The following is a 24,086-nucleotide window of genomic DNA, read 5'->3' as shown; positions in this document are numbered from 1 at the left end:
TTGCATCCAACAAAGCGTAACACCACAGACATCTGTTCTTTATGTGACACATCGGAAGTATAGTCCAAAATAACTGAATAATATTTTGCTTTTTTGGATAACAAGCTAGCGCTGTCAGTTTCATGTGCCTGTACCTGTACGTTGGATTGCAGCGCAAAATACGTTGACAACTTTGGAATTTTCTCAAGTTCCTTCTCGGCATCTTTTGCTGACTTTCGTTTACTAGCTCCGCTCTTACACATTCTCTTAGACATCACAAAGCATGCTTCTACGTTGGAAATGATAAAAAACTAAACAACTAAATTAATAACATTTATCCGCCGACCGCCATTATGAACGCAAATACACATTCTTTGAATGGGTCCAACTAAAATTCGAAACTGACCAACAGACAACTGATGTAGCCAATAGCATTATGATGTATCATAATGACTTCACGGTTTTGTCAGTAAAACCGACATGGATTGTGCAATAGCATCAATAAATGTCACTTACCTAGTTATACCTTACATTTTTTTTTGCCACTTTTAGGGGCCCCCTTCCTTGCGGGGCCCCCTCCGGTCGGAGGGTACGGAGGGCGCTCGCTACACCTCTGAATTTATGCCTGCATAAAGAGGACTTCTACCTAGGTCAGTCTGTACTAAAAGTTGAATTTGTTTGAGAGGTAAACTACTTTGTACTTTCAACTTCTCAAAAACTCTTTTAAAGTCATATTTTTTTTAAAAACTGTCGGAGTATGTATGCTGGATATTACTCGAGTTCATAACTTCCTGCAACTGTGAAAATTTAAATAGATCAAAATAGAAAAAAATGCTTAAAAATAAATATAAATATTATCTGTCAATTATAAAAATATGAAAATTGAATACTGCCAAGCCAAAATACACCGTAAATGGTTACGAAGTGCCTATTTAGTCTACAAAGCAGGAACTCAGAATTGTTAAAAGAGAGCAAAGACGGCAAACCAAGAAGCATTAGAGAAGTTGCAACAAGAGATTAAACACAAATAACAGCTCATCAAAACTTACTATAAAAGTAGCTCAAGGTTATGTAACAAATGTTTGATTTCCAACAGCTCAAAGCAATGTCCTAGAACATTTGGAACACTGGAATATTCAAAGCAAGGTACTATTTATTTTAAATACAGGGACAATCATTTCATTGTTAAAGATGCTGGTCCTCTCACACAAAACACCATTTGAAATAAAATCAGAGCATTTTGCTTGCATGGGCAACTCAGATTTGTCTTTGAAGTTCTCCACGTCTACAGAGATTTGCAATATTTTTTATTCTGTATATACAGCATAAAATCAGTTGAGTTACAACCTACACTTAGGGCAGGGGTCAGCAACCTTTCAGAAGTGGAGTGCCGAGTCTTCATTTATTCACTCTAATTTAAGGTTTTGTGTGCCAGTAATACTTTTTAATGTTTTTAGAAGGGCTCTTTCTATAAGTCTATAATATATAACTAAATTATTCTTGCATGTAAAGTAAATAATGTTTTTAAAATGTTTAAGAAGCTTCATTTAAAATTAAATTAAAATGCAGAGCCCCCTGGACTAGTGGCCAGGACCCAGACAGTGTGAGTGCCACTGAAAATCAGCTCGCGTGCCACCTTTGGCACGTGTGCCATAGGTTGACTACACCTGACTTAGGGTATGTCTACATTGCAGTTAGACATCCACATTTGGCCTGTGCCAGCTGACTTGGGCTCCCATGACTTGGGCTAAGAGACAGTTTAAATTGCAATTAAGATGTTCCGGGACCTCCCATCCAGGACCAGCTCCAGCGTTTTTGTTGCCCCAAGCGGCGGGGGCTGGGGTACCGAATCGGCGGCACTTCAGCGGCAGCTCTACCGCTACCGCTTCATTCTTCGGCAGCAATTCGGCAGCAGGTCTTTCCCTCCAAGAGGGACCGAGGGACCAGTCACCGAATAGCCAGACATGCCGCCCCTTTCCATTGGCCACCCCAAGTACCTGCTTTCTGCACTGGTGCCTGGAGCTGGCCCTGCTCCCACCTCAGAAGGTCCTAGAGCCCAGGCTCCAGCCCGAGCCCAAACATCTACACTGCAACTAAATAGCCCCTTAGCCCAGCTGGCATGGGCTATCCATGGGTTTTTAATTGCAATATAGGCATACCCTTAAGGTATGTCTTACACCGTACACTCTACATGGCAGTGTGTAGAGTACATACACTGTACCCCCTCCCCACCATAGCACAGGTACAAATACCAGTGTAAATGGTGAGGCACTGCTTAGGAACTAAAGTAAAAACATTTTGAACCCTGTGGGTATGAATCATATATGGCTCTCTACGTGCCCAAGCAATGCCTCCCCCATCTACACTGCTGTTTTTAGCAATTTAGTGTTCTGCTGCAGGGCAAAGGTTCCTGCAGCTCCCTGCTGCCTGAGCCTTTCACTAACATGTGTAGCTACACACCTCAGTGTGGACGCAGCTTGTTTTGCACTGCGGCGTGTAGCTACACATACCCTACATGCTGCCATTGGGTTGGCAGTGTAAATGTAGCCTTACAGTAGTAACCCATGTTAATGAGTACCGTTCCTAGTAAACATACATTGCTCAGAAGAGTCTACCAGTAGCCCACCGAAGTCAATGCAAGTCTTTTCATTGACTTTACTGGGATTTGATCAGGCCCATAATCTTGGCTGTGTCAGTAATAAGGAAAAGAGTTCTACATAACTCTTGCTCAAATGCCTTATGATGAAGAGATTCCAAATGTTGTGTGACAGAAAGTAAAATGGTGTAAGAATCTGATGACAAGATACATTGTACATATGAACACGTGCAAGATTTTTAGAGAAAAAGTGAAAACCCTGAGGAAGTCAATAAAAAAAATGCAACAAACTGTTTTGTTTTTAAGATGTTGAACTGGAAATGCACTCCATTTGCCTTCGTTTAATTATTTTTACTTCACCAAAGTACAAAGCTTTCATTTAACAATGGATATGATGGGACAGTCAATTTGATTTCTTTTAAACTAACTAATTTTTTAAAAGGATTTTCCCCACTGCCCTCAACTCTGTAGGCTTTTGTAAAATGTTAGGATGTTGCATGTTTATTGTCAGGAAAGAACATTACTGATAATTGCACCAGACTTTAGAAACTATTCAGCGATTCTGAGTCATTAAACTGACAACATGAACAATTGCTCTTGTAAATAAAGCAGAATTTAGCCCATGAACTTCTTAGTTACAGCAATGTAAATCCAGAGTGATTCCCACTTGTTTCAAGGCAGTTACCCAACATTTACACCAGTGTATCAGAGCAGAATTTGGCCTTGTAAATATCTGTATTTACAGAATTAATCTGTTCAGCTTACAAGGGGAGGGATAGCTCAGTGGTTTGAGCATTAGCCTGCTAAACCCAGGGTTGTGAGTTCAATCCTTGAGGGGGCCACTTAGGGATTTGGGGCAAAATCAGTATTTGGTCCTGCTAGTGAAGGCCAAGGGGCTGGACTCGAGATGACCTTTCAAGGTCCCTTCCAGCTCTATGAGATAGGTATATGTCCAATTATTATTATTTATTAAGTCAATGGTGCTTATTATTGTACACAAGACTTTCTGCTAATAAGTCCTAATGTTGTTTCTATCCACACCATTTGAAAAATGTTCTTCCAAATGGCATATTTCAGTACTAAACAGTTTATGTAACAGAACAGAACATGGATAAAATAAGAAAACTGAAATAAAGCTCTTGGCATACTAAAGTTAGGCATATAGCTGAGAAGAGACTGGGATTTATAGCACTGCCTTCTCACAAACAGCTGTCCAAACTTCTCACACTTTCACCACAATCTCACAATAAAAAACCCAGCTGACGTATTCAAAACACACTGAAACCAAGGTAAAAGCTTCCTCTTCCTCGGCTTCCACACAGAGATCATCTGTTTCCACACACTTGGCCACCATGCCATTTCATCTAATTTTCTCTCTCTTGCCAACAGCCATTATCACATTTCCTAGTGCAAGCATCTAGTTTTATTCACACTGCCTAATTTTGGTAAATCTAAAGGCACTGGACTCAGTTGAAAGGAAAATAACTGTCTGGAAATAAACAGTTTGATAATTTTATACAAGTAACACATTTGTATTTTTTGTGAAAGGTACTTTTCCCAAAATAAACCACACATAGCTTGATATTTTGGTGTAAAGGGTGTTTTAATTATGCTGTTTCTTTGTAACAGTTAATATAACTCCAACATATGTGAATGCAAAAAGTCAGAGTCAGCAGACCCTGAAATCAGAGCATAACCATGACAACCCTTAAAAAACCAGCTGCTTTCAATTTTGCTTAAATCATGTGAGCATATCCCAGCACAGGTGTGGTAATCTCCTTGGTGGTAAACAGAAGGCATTCTTACCTCACTGAAGGAAAGTCATCTGTCCTTGAGGGAGGAAGTAAAGATTGGAAAACAGAAAGGGATGCTGGTGTCTCACACAGTTCATCTTCCTCTGGTAAAGGCTTACTTTCCCCTGAGGTAAAACAGGTTTCACGTTTGTTACTAATATTTCCTTTTTCAGAGCATCCCATAAGACTAATCAAAAGACAACCACAAACATCTCAGAAAACAAAAGTATGTTACCTACAGTGGTATTTTTTGAGTAGTGACATGCCTAGTGTTGCATAGTGTTTGTGTTTAGGTAGTTATTGACTTTGCTGTCGGGATGCGTGTGTGGAAGTTCATGTATATGAAGAAATAATATATTCCTTTTGGCTTATTTATGCCAGATGTTACTTTATTTTAGTCAGATTTTGTCTTTGATATTATAGCTAATATTTTTACAAGATGAGCACACATGCTCAATATTATCAGCCAGATACCCAGGCTGGGTAAATCACCATAGCTCCATTGACTCCGCTGCAGCCAGCTGAGGATCTGCCCCTATATGCTCTCTATGTACTATCAGTATGGTACAGTATGTCTCCTGAGTTTAGAATTCTTAGAATTAGAACTCTTTTCTCCCTAGTATACTGCAAGGCAGGATTTAGCCTTAAGAAATACATTTGAGTGTAATACTGATATATGCCTACGGTCATGTTATAATGTACCACCCTCAGCCAAGCTAAATCATCATCCTGCAGGAGGTGATTACTCTTAGCAAAGGACTCCCTAAGAGGAAGCCTAGGCTGTACTGTAACTTACTAGAGAATATATCTGTGCCAAACAAAATCTTAAGTCCTAGCAATAGGCACACATGCTTCTTGGTGACATAAGGTTGTTCTGTATTGTTAGTTACATATAAACAACAACACGTTTACAGCAACATTATACAACAGTTTACGGCCAGAAGTGCAGAACTCTCTATTTAGCTGAAACTGGAAGGAAAAATGCAATTGTCCAAGTGGAAACTGGCCAAGACACTGTAATCTACCTGCTGCAGGCTACAACTAGATAATTTACACACCTATGCAGCAAATAAGAGGCCGGAATTGTCCTTCCAGTCCAAAAACACAGGCTTCTACCCCTTGAGTTATCTCCCTTGCTGGTCATAGTAATAGGTCCATTAGCCTCTATGTGGATCAGCCACTAGATGGCACTATTGCCAACATACAAGTACATAAATAGAGAGAGCCAGTACATTACAGTTGATGCTAACACCCACTGCTGACATTGTAACATTTTCCACTGCATCTTTACTGATCTTTAGTAGTCAGAGTCTCAGTTTTACATCTCCATTTGAAAAAAATGCAAGCCCAGTACCATAGTCTAAGAGAAGCAAACAAAATTCTAATACTACCATGTTTCATTAATAAAAACAGGAAAGTACTTCCCTAAGAAACATTTAAGGTCAGAACAGGCTTATAGAGGTTCACAGGTGGTTCCTCTCTAGACAGTACTATTTGTTACACACACACACACACACACACACACACACACACACACACACACACAAAACTATGTTAAAAGAACATGAAAAAGTACATAGTCAAGCACAGGCAGTTCTGGCATTTCCTAAGTTTCCAGTGCTTGACTCTGCAACCTTAACAACATTCTGTTAACAGTTTTGTGTGTGTGTAATTTCCTACATTTATAGAAAAGCAAACTAAAAAGACAGATCCCCTCGTGGCATCCTACTGAGCCCTATATAGTCATCCGCAGGGTTGGAACCTTTAGGTTCACATAACAGTCCTTTGTCACTTCAGCTAATAGAGTAACGGGTTGCAAAAGTAGCCAAGAGAGGGGGATCAGAAACACTTTGCCAATGGGCTTCACAGATATTTGCTGACAGTAGATGGATGGTGAAACTCAGGAATCTTGTGTTCCACTCCAGGTTCTGGAGGGGAAAGTGCTCTAGTGGGTATACATCCCTTCTGACCCTTTTTCCCCTTGCCTGATCCCTTCTACCTGCATCCTGTTCAGCTTCTGCGTCAGTCATGCCACTCCTTCACCCAGTTACTCCTCTCAGTCCCCACACCCAAGCCCTCAATGACTCATGTCAGCCTTAGGCCTTGGCTACACTCACACTTTACAGCGCTGCAACTGGGGTGTGAAAAAACACCCCCCTGAGCGCTGCAAGATACAGCGCTGTAAAGCGTTAGTGTAATCAGGGCAGCAGCGCTGGGAGCGCGGCTCCCAGCACTGCACGCTGCACCCGTAAGGGATGTGGTTTACATGCAGCACTGGGAGAGCTCTCTCCCAGCGCTGCCTCTCTGACTACACTCACACTTCAAAGCGCTGCCAGGGCAGCGCTTTGAAATTCCAAATGTAGCCATACCCTTAGTATCCTTGCCTAGACAGTTTCAGCCTCTCCCCTCCGGCTCTGCATTCATGTTTCAGTCTCCTTGCCTAGTCAGCTGCAGCCTCTCTCTCAGGACCCTGCATATGAATCCCAGTTTTTCCAGTCCCTGGCTTCCAGTTCCTAGCCCCGTTTCCCTCTCTGGGCTCCTTATCCCAGGGCCCCCACCCAGCCTGTGTTCATACTACTTTACCTGCTGCAAAACCCATTGCAGGTTTCTCTGGTGCACTCGGAACCTTCACACCTTTCATTTTAACGCAGCTGAGTTCTGGCTGATTGTCCTCGAAGAGTTTTCTTTGCAATAACACCGTATATTTTACTCCACCTGGAGGGGGAAAAGATAACAAGAAATTTCCATTCAGACTTCTTCATTTTGCCTTATTTTTGTTGTATTTTACCTACTATTCAGGCTTTTGGGTCACAACAGGGTAAGGAGCCCACTTTATGGGTGCACAGCTCTGTGGGTTTGGAGATAAAGGTCAAGCAGGGCCAGAAAGTTTCTTCCAAACCTGCAGAGGTAGCTAGCATAAGTGGTTTTCACTCTTTGTGCTGCGTAACATACTGAGGGGGCTGCTGAGGTTCATAGGCTCAGATTAGTCCTGCCAGAGAGGCAAGAAGCCATGGGAACAGATGAGAGAAATTGACCTCTAGGCATAGATTCTTTATGGAATTGGCAGGTGGAACCTCTGGCCTCTCACCCTTTTTGCCCTCACCTTGCTGCATAAGTGACTGGCTACAAAGTCTCATGCCCTCCAGAAGAATCAGCAAAAAACACTGAGTGAAACACATGAGTTTCCACTCCCAACAATTGCTATTTCCTGGTAGATGAGAATTACATGCTCGGATTGCTTTGACAGATAGAAATCTAAAGCTTCATTAAAGACTCTTACTAACAGATCCTTTATTCCAACAGAACTCTCAGTATTTGTTCAAATATTTTATTTGGTAGTGACAGCTCACTTAAAAAAAAATCAACAGAGCAGTCTACTTGCCAGCAATTGAAATGTATACGTAAAAAATATCTGGGGAGATGAGGACATCATTTTTTATTCCACTGAAATACATGGAACTGGAAGAGCTCTCCTGAGCAAATACAGCTATTTTATTATTAGAATAAAAATGAGAAAAGGAAATGAGTGCAACTTTGAAACAGAAGTACTCTCTCCCTGTACAAAAGGGGCCCAATCACTAATTTGAAAGAAAAAGAAAAAGAAAAACTCAGATTATAAATCTGAAACTGCAGTTCTACCTAGGCAAGATATCAGAGATCTGCCTCTAAACTTGCTGGGGACAAACCTCAAGATTTCTTAAAATATGAACAAATAGCAATAATTCTTATGGGGTTCACACATGAACCTAAAATAACCATCTAATAAATTATTAAAACAGTGGGCACACGCAAGATGGTTATGAAAAACAGACGTGATTCGTTAGCAATATGATGAATTACTGTAATCCTGTATTAAACTAAAAATAATATCCTTGTTTTCTTGTTTGTGCTAAACCTCCTTTCTCATAATACATTTTATAAGGACTGTGGCTATTTACATTAATACTTAACTTACCAATTGCATCTGAATCCTCAACCTGTGAAAAAGGAACCCTGGGTTTACTAAACCTAGCTTTTGCAGAAACTTTGTCCTTGGTATCCCATACCGTCAGAGTTACTTTGTGATCTCTCAGTTTTATCAGAAACTCATTAGTAACATGAATATTAATACTGTGGTTCCAGGACACCCATATTTGGTCATTTTCAAACCACGGTTTCACAACCTAGGAAGAACACAGAGTTGAAAAACATTCACGAATGTGAGAAGTACTGAAGAAAGATTCACACAATGAACATTCTGTTGCCATTTAGCTACAGCTATTGAGGGGAAAGGATCCATTAATGACCATATTTTAATTGAATTTTTAAAGAGCCTTAGTATTACAAAACACCAGACGTGCACAGGGAGCAGTAAAACATTTAATTAATGCAAGGGGACATGGATTATACAGCCACTAGAAAGAGAGAATGGAGTAAAGCATGATATAGCACCCTATATAATTTTTCCCGCTCAGAGAGCAATTGGCCATCAGCTGGGAGAGAGGTAACAAAGTACATTAATAAAGATATGTGCTAAAAACTAATGAAATTGTTCTTAAAGTGTAAATTAAAATTAAGATCATGCTGGGGGTTATCAGAACCTTTTTAAGAGATCTTGTAGGTAATTATGAGTCTATGTGTCAGCTGTCACAGCAGCACATTTTGCTGAACTAAGTCAAAATGGCTATTTCAAACCAAATATAGATTTTGCAAATATGTGGGATCAGAACAGAAGTTAAACTGACAATAAGAGGAAGAACATATATTGAAGACTGAACGAAATACTACAAGTTTAAGTATACATTTTTAAATGTTGACTTAGTATACACAAAATGAAAGCACATGTGCTAAAATCCACCCTATATTGTACAATATACTATGTCATGTGTCTTTGGTTTCCAGGGATGTAACTCTGACATCTTTTATCAACATGAAATTGACTTTAAAACTTCTGTGTTGTTTGGCCAGGAGGTGAAAAGAAAACCTGAATCTTACAGAAATGGGCAAGAAATCAGACAGCCAATCAGAAGGGCTGGGAATACAGAGGAAAAGATAACAGAAGCAAGATACAAGTTGGCCTTTTTGCATCCAAGAATAAGATATTACATAATCTAAGTGAAAATGTAAAGCCTGTAACCTTTACTCATGGGAAAAGTTAATAAGCCTAACCTCGTGAGTAAGGTGAGTAAGCAGGATTTGGTCCCAAATCCATTTCCAAAAAAAGCCTCAAAATCTTTCAGATGCATATTTGAAAGACGACATTTGATTTTATATTTGAAATTTAAGTGGGAGCTAATTTGTCAAGACAGCTTGAAACAATGAAATCACTGGGGCTACTCTGGTAAATAAGGGATGCAGGAACAACAAATTTCATTTCTGTGCATTAGCCATGGCCTCTAGGACATCATTCCTGAGCACTCTCTTTCCTCCAGCACCCCTAATCCTTCCTTTATTTATAGGAGATCTTAAATGGCCTAACAAAATATCAGATATATATTTCTAGTTGTCACATCATCACCTACTGTATAAAGAGAATGACATAACATAAGCTTCACTTCTTTTTCACTGGTTGATTTTTTGCTGCACAGCTCCCTCCATCTCACTGATTTTCCCCATCCCATTTCAAAACACTGCTTGAAACACACTTCCTGTAGGTTTCCTACACAAACAAGGATCTGGCCTTCCTTATTTTTCTGATTGCTGTTTGCAGTGTTTATCCCAGGATATAAGAAAGACAAGGTGGGCAGGCAGTATCTTTCATTGGACCAACCACTGTTAGTGGGAACAAGTTTTTGAGCTTCACAGAGCTCTTCTTCAGGAAACCCCTTTTCTGGCCTTCAAACAACTCCTCAGCCTCGCCAAGCTCATCAATCAGAAGCTAGCTCGCCACAGACCAAGGTAAACCAATTCAATGAGGCACCAGACCTTTCCAGAACAACAGATGCAAAACCTGCAGACATATCTCCACTGCTCAGATGATCAATATCCTCCACAACACACCTGTCAAGATCTATGGGTCCAACACATGCCTATCGCAACACAGAGTGTACCTCACCTAGTGCATCAAATGCCCCAACAACAGCTATGTGGGTGAAACCAGACAATCACTATGTTCTCAAATGAACTCACACAGAACAATGATAAAGAGACAAAAACACCTTATCACCTGAGGATGACCACATTTCACAAAGTGATCACTCCATATCTGGCCTCTCAGTCCTTCTCCTCAAAGGCAACCTGCACAACACCTTCAAAATAGGAGCCTGGGAACTTAAATTCATAACTCTGCAGGAGGCTAAAAATCATGGACTTAACAGACACACTGGTTTGATGGCTCATTACAACAATTTGTAACACACTCTGCAGCCTACTAACCCTCCTTTATCCTAGAACTGCAGATGTGTTAAGTGCCCATTTCATTTTAAGTGATCTCCTATAGCATGTGTGAACCTCAATCTTAATAATCTGTTCCATTTTGTATTTAGCTGTGACACTGCTTTTCCTGCTCACTGCTGTGAGGAACTGCTCTGTGAAGCTGAAAAGCTTGTTACCTCTACCAACAGAAGTTGAAAGATATTACCTCATCCAGTTTGTCTCTTACTTTTCTCAGGGCAGGCTATACTTGCAGATGTAGAGTGATGTGAGTTAAATCCGCCTTTGGAGAGCGCAGTAGGGAAAGCACTGCAGTCTGTCCACACTGACAGCTGCTTGCGCACTGGCGTGGCCACATTTGCGGCACTTGCATGCTGGGATAGCTGACCATAATGCACCATTCCCAGTGCTGCTGCAAGTGACTGCAACGTGACAGGGAGTGTGTTGTGTGTATGTGTGGGGAGAGTGTGGGTTTTTGGGGGGGGGCTGAGAGCATGTCAGCATGCTGTCTTGTAAATTCAGACAGCAGCAGATCTCTCCCTCCCCCCACCTCTCTCTCTCACACACAGCATTCCACAGTAATGGTTTCTTTGTCGTGGGGCAGATAAGCAGCCAGCTGTCAGAAACAGAGCTTTCAAAGGCCATATCTGCATTCATGCAGTGATTCAACACAATGACTAGAGTGACCACTTGATTTAAGGAAATTATGGAACATTTCTGGGGGCCGATCACAGCACAGTAATGCAACACCCTGTTCACACTGGCACCGCAGCACTCCAGCGGGGGCGCATCAAACTTTATTCCAGTCGCCGAGGTAGAGTACTAGGAGCGCTCTAGCTGCAGAGTCGGAGCGCTCTACGTGCCTTGCCAGTGTGGACGGGGAGTGAGCTAGTGTGCACGGGGCTCCTTTATTGTGCACTAACTTGCAAGTGTAGCCAAGCCCTCGGTCACTCACACCTCACATTCTCTAGTAGTCTCATTTCTACTGTGACTGCATAGGAAATATATGTATAAAGGATGCTTTAAAACTATAATAGGCTAAATATGGACTGAGCCCTACACAAATTTTTACTCAAACCTTTCCACTCTAAAAAGGTGCATTTTCTCTTTTGAATAACTTTCCCAATACATTACATTTTCTGGTCAAAATTTAGCATACCCGTTTTTAATCAAGGAGCAAATTCTTTTTCTCCCATGAAAATTTCACTACAAGTAGTTCAGCTGTTCTCCAAAATAAATTCAGTTTTTCCTCCTAAAGAAGTTTTGCCCTTTTCATTTCATTGAAGGAGATGGAGTTCCTCACCAAAAGGTGTAAGAAACTTGAAAAATGCCAGGTTCATAATGGCTGCCCCATTTATGTGCCTTTGCATGATTTAGTGAAAATCATATAAGATTTTGTAATTTTTCAATGTTTAAAAATGTTTGTATGTACAGAATGATTTCTGTTAAGAGATAAAACATACAAATCATTGGCAGCAAACAGATGGACATTTAGAAATAGTGTGGGATTTTTAATTGAAAAAATAATCTCATAGGCAAAAACAAAATAGGTGAGGTAATATCTTTTATTGGTCCAGAAAAAGACATTACCACACCTGCCTTGTCTCCCTTATATCCTGGAACCAACACAGATACAACACTCATGGTATGTCTGCAGTGTTACTGTAGCCATGCTGGTCCTAGGATACAAGAGACAAAGCAGGTGAGGTAACATCTTTTATTGGACCAACTTCTGTTGGTGAAAGAGAGACGATTTCGAGCTTCAAAAAGCTCTTCCTCGGGTCCTAATATCACTTGTTTCAGGTCCTGAGGAAGGGCTCTGTAAAGCCGGAAAGCGTCAGGGCCACACACAGAGGATTCAGGGGGCCTGGGCACTTCGGTGGCAGGTCCCAGAGCGGAAGTACCCCCCGCAGCCAAATTGCCACCAAAGCCCTGGAGCAGAAGCAGCTCCGGTGGCCCAGGCCCCACGAGAGTTTTCCGGGCCCCCCAGAGTGAAGAACCCCGCTCCAGGGGCCCCAAAAGAATCTTGTGGGGGCCCCTGCAGAACCCAGAGCCTTGGCCAAATTGCCCCACTTGCTCCCCCCTCTGGGCAGCCCTGGAAAGCGTATCCCTTCTACTAACAGAGGTTGGTCCAACAAATACCTGCACCTCCTTTCTCCCTCTTAATCTCAGATTATGACAGACCCACTATTTCAATCAGTGGGTAGGCTGAATGGTGAGGGAGGCTGAGATTATGAACACTCCTGCCTCGTTTAGTGCATGGTTTATATGTAACGCAATGAGTGAGGCATCAGGTCACACATTAAACACTAATGCATTTAAAAAGGCATCCAGCGTCTATAATTCTCCATCTCTAAAACTCTCCGACAGTTTTATATCCACTCACTGAGGAAATTATTGTTGTCGACCGTTTCTGCCTGTAGCGCTCTGCTTGAACCTGTGCAGTCGATGGCTGACAGAAATAGAAAAAAGGGGGAGGATGGCAAAAACAGGAAGGAAAAGAAATGGACAAGTGAAATGACAAAGTGAAAATATCTTAACTGCACTCTCTCAAGCCAATATACCTTTCTATTATTCATATATATAGAGAGAGAGAGAGCGCGAGCATTTTAACTGCATATGTAATTTATCTATTTGTATCATATATTGCCAGACATATCAACAACGATTTAGAAAAAAATCAGCAACCACAAATTCACTCAGCTGCACTCTTTAAGAAATGCAGAAGTTTATATACCACATTTTGACAGTAGATACTTGAGAATCCATGCAATATATGTACAGACTGCTTCAGTTGTGTCTATAGATACCAAAGGTAATATGAAAAGACCAGTTTATCAAAAGGAGGAGGAGATCATCAATATTAATACCCTAAAGTTTCAGGCCCTGTTCAGTGTTGATCACTGATACGTGGGCAGGGCAGGATTCATTGTCAAATGGTTTCTGGGCAACAAACAACCAGATTTTCATCCACATTATTCAACTATGCCCTTCACAAGCAATTTCAATTTAATTTTCCAAGATGGCCCTTATTAAGTCGTGTTCCTGAAGCAAAAGGAAGCTCAGTGAGCCATGTCAAAGACTAAAGTTGCTCAGTGTTCTTGCCCCACGTCTTTCTGCACTTCCTGAAGCATAGCTGTAATTTTCACTACAGAATTACTGGAGTAATACAGCAACAGCTATGTACTAGTGAATTAGCTAACACTGGACTGTCAATACTCAAAAAGTATCACTCTAGGAGCAAGTATTCTGAAGGAGCTGGTGAAAATGTCACAACTGGAAACAGTGCACATTGATATTCGGGGATAATTTGAAAAGCACCTTTTTGGGTAGGATGAGTACACCAGTCCCTCAATGGACAGTGATCCTAATGAGCATTAGCTGTCTAAGAAAGACTTAGACCAGAAAGATTTGACCTCCTCTCACTATAGTCATTGGTATATGGTGAGTTGGACAAGTCCTTTATCAGTGATGTGATCTCTCTCATATCCTTCAGGCCAAAACTACTCTTAGATTTTAAAATTGTTTCTGGGATTGATTTCTTTTAAAATAACTCTCTATTCAGTCCCCTTAAACCAAGATAACGGTAGTTAAAGAATACATATCTAAATCTGCTTAATAGTAGTCTTTCACTATTAATTTATAAAAGTCATCTAGAGAGATGTTCTATTTCTATTATTAATCTTGGATAAAATTTTCAAAAGCACCCAAGTGATTTACGGCCCAGATCCTTAAAGGTAGTTAGGCCCTAAATACCTTTGAGCACTGGGGCCTCAGGAGCCTAAGTAACTTAAGCACTTTTGAAAATTTTGCCCCTTGACAAGAAGAGTGGGACTAAATTCACTCTTCCGTCTTACAGCACCACTTTTGTGCTATAGCTTTAAGAGAATTCTAAGCATGGAATATACACATTACAGTACTAAGTTTTTTGGCCTTCTGAAAAAAACCCCAATAATAATGACAGGGCAAAACCAAGTTCATGCCCTAGAAGAAACAACAGAAACATTTCAGCAGTTAACAACAAAAAAAACCAAAAGGTGTCTGTTTCTAACTGAAAATATAAAAGCGCAGAAAAAAATAGGACCAAGTTCTTTCTTTCTCTCTTTTTTTTTTTTTTAGTTTAGATAACAACCCATTTTACAGATAAGGGGGGGGGACGATAAACAGGGGGCTGAGGTCCCTTTATGCTACAATACATGTCCTAGTCTCATCATCATAACAAGCACGTTTTCCTCTCAATTCAATTATTTAAAAAAAAATAAATAACTTTTTTGAACACAAAGCTCTGAAGTTAAGATTTTCAGCCAACTATGGCTACATTCTCTATTTTACTTTGAAAAAAATCTGCAAATTAAACCATCCATGTTGAGAGATTAGATGGAGGAATGAATGATTAATTACACTTTCAAAGGTTATATTCAAAATATTTTATGTATTTCTCCCATATTCCTCAACTCTCACAGAAGTTACTGGGAGTTGAGGATGCTCAACAACCTGCATAATTGAGCCAATAGTTGGTGAAATGCTTTTGGATGAAAAAACATGTTACAAATGCATCCTCATTAAAATATGTCCCAAATTAATTCTATGTGTACTGTAAGTTGTGCATCTCTCTATACTCATTTTGGAGCTTTGATTCAAATAATTCTACAATATAACATGTTTATATTACACTATATATAGTATAGACTGAACCTATAAAAACATACAATATTAGGACATTTTTTAGGAAGCTACTAGGAATATAATTTAGCTTCTCCAAAACTGAATCTACTATTTTGTAAGAAAAATCACTTAAAATATTTCAAGTTGATTAGAAGATGATTTACTTTTCAGTTTGAAAAAAATATATATGCAGTCTTCTTATAAAGGAATAAGCTTTCAATATGTTGTAAAGAATGTAAAGCACAAATCTCAAACCTTTTCTACACACAGATTTTGTAGTGGCATAACTACTTCAGTTACGTGTGTAATGTCTTTACTGAAATAGTTATTCCAGTACAACCCCTAGTGCAGAAGCATTTATACCACTATAAAGATGCCTTAAATCAGTGTGGCTTATTCACTTGTCTTGTATGGGAATAAGCTATACTGATATAAGCACTTTTATTTCAATACAATTAAGTCCATAGTGATCGAGTTAAATAACTTGTGCATGTAGACAAGGCCCAAGTAGTGCTAATGAAAGTATGAGCATGACTCACCTACATCACATTTGGAAGCATTCTCCATTGCTCCACTACATCCAGGACTGTTCAGTTTTAAACTGGTATGACAGCCACTCTTGCATAAATATTTCAGAAATATCTCTTATGCCAAATAGAGGTCATAGTAAATAAAAACTAGTTATTCCCAAAATTATAAACATCATACTATTTACCTTGGATTCACATTCCACAAACAGCTTGGCCACCACACCAAACAACGCCAAATCAAGTTTCCTAGGCTCAACATCGTCCGGTAGAAGGAAGTACTCAATGTGGTAGTAACGCCGCATTTTTGGAATAGCTGCTGCATCTTTCCCAATGTTAGACTTTTTTCTCTGCCTGTCAGTTAAATTAAATGTCCTATGCTTTGGACCTAGGAAAAATATTTATATGGATTTAGAAAGTTTCACATGTTGTCAAGGTCAGCACAGCAACAGATCCTACAGCCCTGCAACTCCCCACCACCTATTACCCTATGCTACACAGAGAGCTTGCATGAAAGAAGCAGGACTCCGAAGTACACTCCAGCCACATCCAGATACACTTTTCCACATCAGAACCACACCAGTTCTGCTGCAAAGTTGCCCATAGGCCAAGGGACTAGATTTGCCTCTAATAACACTACTCCCAGATTAGTACTTGATTATATTTTTGATAATATAGCTAATATAGAAAAAAAGGGAAAAAAACCCTGTGAGTTAAAACTTTAGGTTTATTTAAATAAAGAAAAGAAAAAAAAGATAAAAAGAAGAAGATGTACTTGTCAAATAGGTAGTTACTGGTGAAAGAGCTTTACTAGATTTAAGCCTAGTCCTGCTCAATTCACAGCACAAACATCCCAAATTTCCAATGAACACAATATCACAAATAATAGTAAAACCCAAGATACAATGAACAAATGTTTATTAGTAGCCTTTCACAGGACATTGCTGAGCTATGTTCTGATTAGGGCTTCCAATTAATCATTGTTAACTCAAGCGATTAACTCAAAACAATTAATCATTAAAAAGATTAATCACAATTAAACACAGTTTTAATTGCACTGTTCAACAATAACAGGATACCAATTATAAGAAGGGTAGCCGTGTCAGTCTGGATCTGTAAAAACAGCAAAGAATCCTGTGGCACCTTACAGACTAACAGACGTTTTGGAGCATGAGCTTTCGTGGAAAGTTCAGATGCATCTGAAGAAGTGGGTATTCACCCACGAAAGCTCATGCTCCAAAACGTCTGTTAGTCTGTAAGGTGCCACAGGATTCTTTGCTGTTTTTACAGGATACCAATTGAAATTATAAATATTTTTGGATGTTTTTCTACATTTTCAAATATACTGATTTCAATTACAACACAGAATACAAAATGTACAGTGCTCACTGTTATTTTTATTACAAATATTTGTACTGTAAAAAAGATAAAAGAAATAGTATTTTTCAGTTCATCTCATATAAGTTAACTGTAGTGCAATCTCTTTATAGCGAAAGTGCAACCTACAAAAGGGTTTTTTTGTTACATAACTGCACTCAAAACCAAAACAATGTAAAACTTTAGAGCCTACAAGTCCACTCAGTCCTACTTCTTGTTCAACCAATCATTAAAACAAACAAGTTTGTTCACATTTATGGAAGATAATGCTGCCCACTTCTTATTCACGATGTCACCTGAAAGTGAGAACAGGCATTTGAATGGCACTTTCGTAGATAGCATTGCAAGGTATTTACGTGCCAGAAACGCTAAACATTCGCATGCCCCTTCATGCTTTTGCCACCATTCCAGAAAACATGCTTCCATGCAGATAATGGGTTCTGTTTAACAACAATTCAAAACAGTGCAGAATGTAGAAAACATCCAAAAATATTTAAATAAATGGTATTGTATTATTGTTTAACAGTGAGATTAAAACTGTGATTAATCTTTTTTTAAATCATTTGATAGCCCCAGTTCTGCTGTCTCATTTTTTTTTCAATATTCCTTAAATATGATGTTGTTTCTGATCCTTTGAACTTTTTCTATAGATCTGCCCTCACAGTTTAAAATACAGGTTTCTCTCTCTCCTCCCATCCTAAATATTGTTTTAAGATTACTGGATCAGGTCTTCAGACGATGTAAAACAACATAGCTCCACTGGCCTCAACAAAGCTGCACTGATTCATATCAGCTGAGGAATATATGGTTTATAGAATCATATCATATCAACCAATATTAGCTGTCCAGATTCACTTTAGCATTTCTATGCAGCCATCTGGAGTTTCTCTACAATAGAAAGATGTATAACGCAAATCCAGCCCTTTAATCCTTGGTTTATAAATAACGGATGTTAGAGAGGGAAAATGCTTCCTACCCCCAAAATCTGGGCTAATCCTGCAGCCTCTCTTTGTACAGAACTGCCCAATGCTGTCAATAAGCGTTCCACATGTGGCTTCAGCATCAGGCCTATAATGTAAGTTGCACGTAACATCAAATTTAATCACTTGAGTTTTTTGCTTAGTTTCAGTTTTCATTATAAACTACAAACTCAGTCCAGGTTTGCTAACAGGTTCAACGACGTTCAGAACCTCTTGAGTAAAGCCCAGCACCAATTCTTAGTTCTACTTTAAAATCGTACAAAATTAATGGTTACACATGATCTGTAGCTAGATGAAGCTATGACACAATCTCCCTTACAGATACTGGTTTTGTCCCACATATATTCATACTATAATCCAAATGATTTGCTTGCATAAACCTCTAGCCTTCACAGGGAAAGATGCATACAGGAAACTATTAAAAGTCCATTGGAAATATATTTTCCTGGTTTTTAGTGCTGATGAACGTATTAGTTGTAAACACTGAACTGTCTGGCATCTAACAATCCTGTAGAATTATTTTAATGAATAATAAATTCATCTGATTACACATGATGCGTGAAAAAACAAACAGTATCAGTATTAAACAAAAAGTAATTTGTATCCTAACTAAATATTGTCATTCCAACAGTTGTGTAAGAATTGGTAATGCTGAAGAATAGGCAAGAAAAGATCCTGAAAGTAATAATGTTCATTATATATACTTGAGGGGAGACCAAGATCTGTCAAATAAACAAAGGACAAAAAATGAGAATTTTCCAGACAATCGAGAATTTTAAAGCTATAGTAAAAACATATTGATTGGGAACATCCGCACATAGATACTATGGTAGTAGGTGTATTAAATATTTACACCTAAATTAGATATAAAACCTAACCCACCTTTCCCTTAAATTACAATGGACTTCAATGGGACAGCTCACTTTGCATAAAGATTAGCACATGCATAAATTCTTGCAGGACTGGGAATGCCTGAAAAGGTGCTTCAGTGGAAAATAAATGCATAGACAGACGAAGTACAGCACAGCAGCAACTGCCCAAGCTACCCTATACTGACACATCAAATGAGCCTTAGTCCTGATCTGGGAGACCACGTTTAGAGCTAAAAGAAAGGAGTTTAACCCCCATAGCCATTCACCTCTTGGCCGCGCCAGTCAGATTATAAACACAGTAATCAATTACAATGACTGTTTTTGCAAAGACTGACTAAGACCATCTACTTGAATAATATTGGCTACTGAAGAGCTAGCAAATGGTAAAGGTTTTCAGTCACTATGACCCAAGCCTGAAACTGAATCTAATGGTACAAGGCAAAGCAGGGTCCCTCCCCATCACCAGTCCCTTGAGCATCTTCTGTACAATACTATAAAATTAACAAAGACGGCATGATAGTATTACAAGGGCGAGGAGACCCACCCACAACTACAGCTAGAAGGGATATAAATGAGCCAACATCCTTTCTGCAGTTTGCTCCCCAATCCCATTTCGGTCTGGAGATGAGCCACAGAGGTTAAAGAAACAGGAGGGATCATGTCTGGTACCTACCTGCAGCCATTGGCACAGCTAGTGAAATTGAGAACGTACACATTACTGTGTGTGAGGTGTCAAGTTGCTCCAGATTCTTATCAAAGAACAAGGGCCTGCCGTCTTCATCCTCGGGGGTGGGGTGGCCACCGTCCCCAAGTAAATCTGGGGTTTCAGTTTCAAAGCTGCTTTCAGACCCAAGGGCCTCCAACTCCACTTCTACCAGCCCTTCTTCCTCTTCCTCCACCATCTTTGTCTTTGAATCCTGGGCAAAGGGTTCTGTCAGGTCTCCAGAGACATCTTCCTTTTGCTTTTGCAATGCCATCCTATGACCCAGTCACCAGCACCTTGGTTCTCTGGCTGCAGAGTAGAAAAGGACAAGTCCTTATTCCGTTGCCACTGTATACCAGGAGTGAACGGTCACCTCTGCCAGTGCCCATGCAGTGATAGGAAAGAGTTTAGGGGAGACAGAAAAACCTGTTACTTCTCTCTTGGGAATGCTTTTAAACCCTCACATATAATATCCAGGGATTAATTTCTGGAGGCAGGGAGAAGCCACACAAAGGTCTCCAAGCAGCAGCCCAAGGCAAACAGCAAGTCAACATACTTGGCAAATAATAAAGTGAAGCACAGAAAAAACACAAAGGGAAAATGTGTTCAGCTGAGCTGGTAGCTAGCAAGCTACCGAATTTTTAAAGGGAACAGTTGTGTTTTTTTTTCATGGGAGAGGATGAGTAGGGGCAGGGGAAGAGAGATTAAAATAACTTCCCCACCCACATATAAATCACCAAGGCCCTGATCCTGCAATCACGTAGGCACGTGCTCGGAGCCTAGCACAGTAACCCCTGGCATTGCCATAGCAGTACAGCGGGAAAGCCACCACCCTTCCGCGGTATCAGCGAGAATGTGCCTTTATCAAACAGCGAGTCCATTAGAAAGCAGCTGCGATTCCAGACCCAAGGCAGCTGCTCGTGCTCCAGCGGTAGGTAGCTGGGGAGGGCGTGCGGTGCTCTCCGGGAGACCGGCAGAGAACACACTGAGGTTATCAAGAGAACCTGGGTCTCAGTCGACCCGGCGCTGCACATACATAGCTACCCCTCCCCCAGCAAACACAGCCTCTCTTCTAACCTGCCTTTGTAAACTTTGCACCCAGACCGAGGGAGGCTCCGCGTATCAGAGCCGCCCCCTGCCCGCGCAGCAGCCAGAGGAGGGAGCGTTCCCGTTCCCCAGGCTCCTTCACTGCCAAAGGGCCAGGGGGCTCAGCGCTCCCAGCTGCGCCCGAGCCAGGGCCGCGCCGCGCCGCGGGGAACGCACCTTTCCCTACCCCCGGAACAGGAGCGGCGGCCGCGGCCACCCCTGCCTGCCCCGGCTCCCCGCAGCCTGCCGCTGGCGACAGAGGGGTTCCACGCTCTGGAACCCGGCGCTCGCGTGTCCCGTCTCCCTCCGCCTCGCCAAAGAGTCCACGCTCGCTCGGCGCCCGAGCCAGGCAGTGCCCAGCCCAGCGCGCACGGATCCGCGGCGGGGCGAAGTGGCCGCAGAAGTTGCTGGCGGAGAGCGAGAGCCTGGCTGGGAGCGTGGGACAGAGGCGGGTCGGACCGACTCACCCGCGGGGCGTCACTGCGGCGTGGGCAGGTGGCACGGAGGATGCGAGGCGGGGAACCCCACGGGCGTGGGGAGGTGGCACGGGGGATGCGAGGCGGGGAACCCCACGGGCATCATTGGGGCATGGGGTACACTGCAGGTATCACTAGGATGCAGCGCCAGGAATGCCTGGGTAGCGCCAGGAATGCCATGGCCATCACCCACCGCAGCAGAGGGCAGGAGGTGGCCTCAGCAAGGTACAGCCTCCTGCACTTCAAAGGAGGGACCATGCCTGATGCCTTCTTTTGTGCTTGTTCAGGGCTTGGCACACTGTGGGCAGAAATGGAAACAAGAAATGAATAATAGTAATAACGCCAGGACACAGCAGCAGGGCCTTGGGAAACACAGTATATTACAGGGACAGACTGTATCTAGATGTTACCAGCACCAGGTCTCTTCTAATGCACTAAGCATAGGCCTTTCAATATGCCCTGCAGCAGTGAAAAGACACAAAACACAGCCCCTGTAATTTGCCTAAATAGTACCAGTAGAAATTGTACATGTGTGTATGAATTACTACTTGGTCTAGCAGGGACTTTATGTCCTCATGCTGGGTCCCCTTTCCAACAGCCAGTTGAGTCCTGGCTGGAGCACTGCTTCAATACTGATTGAGAAGAAGGATTAGTTACTAAATCAACACCCAACTCCTACAAGTCCCACTGGTCTACTCCAGAGTCTACTGTCCACCTACAGAATTAGCTGAACCCTGCTTAGTTTACGAGGCATGACAAAAATTACAGCTGGTGGGAGTAAGGCTGCTAGATTGGATTGATTGTGAGCTAGCTGATGAGAAATAGATGTACTTCGGTAATGGTCAGCAGAGCCTGAAAGAAAAACAACTAACACTACTTAAATAAGTCACTGCTCAGAATAGGGAATGAGATGCTGATCCAGGCAAAGGCACTGGAAGTTTAGATGTCTAGTTAATATTCTGTAGAGCAGGGTTTCTCAAACGTTTGTACTAGTGGCCCCTTTCACATAGCAGGCCTGTGAGTGTGACCCCCCCTTTTAAATTAAAAACACTTTTTAATATATTTAACACCATTATAGATGCTGGAGGCAAAGAAGAGTTTGGGGTCGAGGCTGACACTTTATGACCCCCTGAGGGGTCCTGACCGCCAGTTTGAGAACCCCTGTGTAGAGAGAGGAGGCGGGTGAGGTACTATCTTTAATTGGACCAATTGCTGTTGGTGAAAGAGACAAGCTTTTGAGCTACACAGAGCTCTTCTTCAGGTTTAGCATTCTGTAGGCTAATTATTTTTTTAAATGGGTGTATTCATGTATTTAAAATTTAACTACAACTTGTTTTAAGGCCCTGAATAAATATACTGTGGTATTTTTAACACCATAGAGGGACAATACATGGAGCATTTTATGGTGGTTTTTACTTTGCTTAAGATTTAATTTGTGATTATATTAAATAGTCCTGTTTGAAGATTGCTATTGAATTCTTATGGTAGAATCTGTGTTGTGATTGATGACTAGGGTTAGCCACTCATTTAAAATAAGTGACTGCTGTTACAATGTGGCAATTTGTATTTCTGCGGTGCCTCTTCATCTGGATATTTCAAAGAATTTCACTAAAAATAGTAAATTAAGCTTTGTGGCATAGGCAAGTATAACTCTACATATGATAATGTGAGACCAGAGATGCTGTGGCTGGTTTGACAGGTGATACTGTGGTCTGAACTCTGATTGTGCCCCTTGTCTGGCTATCCATGCCTGCAAAACCTAAGTATTCCCAACAGTGTAGAGTTCACATAGGTTTTGCAGGGAAGGAGAGAATGATTTTGCATAGGTGCAACACCATTTTTTCTGACAGATTTGGGGCCTTTTTAGTGGAGGTATTGCTATTTGCATCCATTCCATAGCAAAATTCAGAACAATTTTCCCTTTAAGTAGTACCCTTGTAGATGGACTATAGTCAAGTCTGTCCTGTGAGCCAACATGCAAGCCTTCTGGCAGAATAAGTTAGAGCTCCCTGCAGATCTTAATATTTTAGAGTTTGAGATTAATGCAATGAGTTACTTTAATTAATTAATTGCAGTTAACTCACAAGTAACTCAAAAAAATTAATTGCAATGTAAAAAAATTAATCTCAGTTTTAATCAAGCTGTTAAACAATAGAATACTAATTGAAATTTATTAAATATTTTGGATGTTTCTACATTTTCATAAATACTGTATTTTGTGTTGTAATTGAAATTAAAGTGTATTATTTTTATTATAAATATTTGCACTGTAAAATGATAATAACAAAATAGTATTTTTCAATTCGGCTCATACAAGTACTGTAGTGCAATCTCTTTGTCATGAAAATACACCTTACAAATCTAGTTTTTTGTTACATAATTGCACTCAAAACCAAAATACTGTAAAACTTCAGAGCCTACAAGTCCACTCAGTCCTGCTTCTTGTTCAAACAATCGCTAAGACAAGCAAATTTGATTACATTTACGGAAGATAATGCTCCCTTCTCCTTATTTACAGTGTCACCAGAAAGTGAGAATAGGCTTTTGCATGGCACTTTTGTAGCCGGCATTGCAAGGTATTTACATGCCAGATATGCTAAACAGTCATATGCCCCTTCCTGCTTTGGCCACCTTTCCAGAGGATATGCTTCCATGCCAATGATGCCCATTAAAAAAATAAT

The 24,086-nt window shown here is 40.8% G+C and overlaps 1 protein-coding gene across 1 annotated transcript in view; it reads right to left on the bottom strand.

Moving 5' to 3' along the window:
* KIAA1257 (KIAA1257 ortholog) overlaps nt 1-24,086 on the bottom strand; it is a 258,103-nt gene that overhangs the window by 63,670 nt on the left and 170,347 nt on the right. The window contains exons 7-12 of the mRNA XM_030569774.1: nt 19,814-20,152; nt 16,100-16,299; nt 13,106-13,171; nt 8,324-8,531; nt 6,952-7,083; nt 4,382-4,493 (exon numbers count right to left, since the gene is read on the bottom strand). Of these exons, the coding sequence (XP_030425634.1) occupies nt 4,382-4,493; nt 6,952-7,083; nt 8,324-8,531; nt 13,106-13,171; nt 16,100-16,299; nt 19,814-20,117 (1,022 nt within the window). The 5' untranslated portion in view covers nt 20,118-20,152. The remainder of the gene's footprint in view (nt 1-4,381; nt 4,494-6,951; nt 7,084-8,323; nt 8,532-13,105; nt 13,172-16,099; nt 16,300-19,813; nt 20,153-24,086) is intronic.

This window comes from Gopherus evgoodei, chromosome 7 (assembly GCF_007399415.2).
Source record: "Gopherus evgoodei ecotype Sinaloan lineage chromosome 7, rGopEvg1_v1.p, whole genome shotgun sequence".
Taxonomy (NCBI): Eukaryota; Metazoa; Chordata; order Testudines; family Testudinidae; genus Gopherus; species Gopherus evgoodei.
This window is presented reverse-complemented; position numbering and strand designations above follow the sequence as displayed.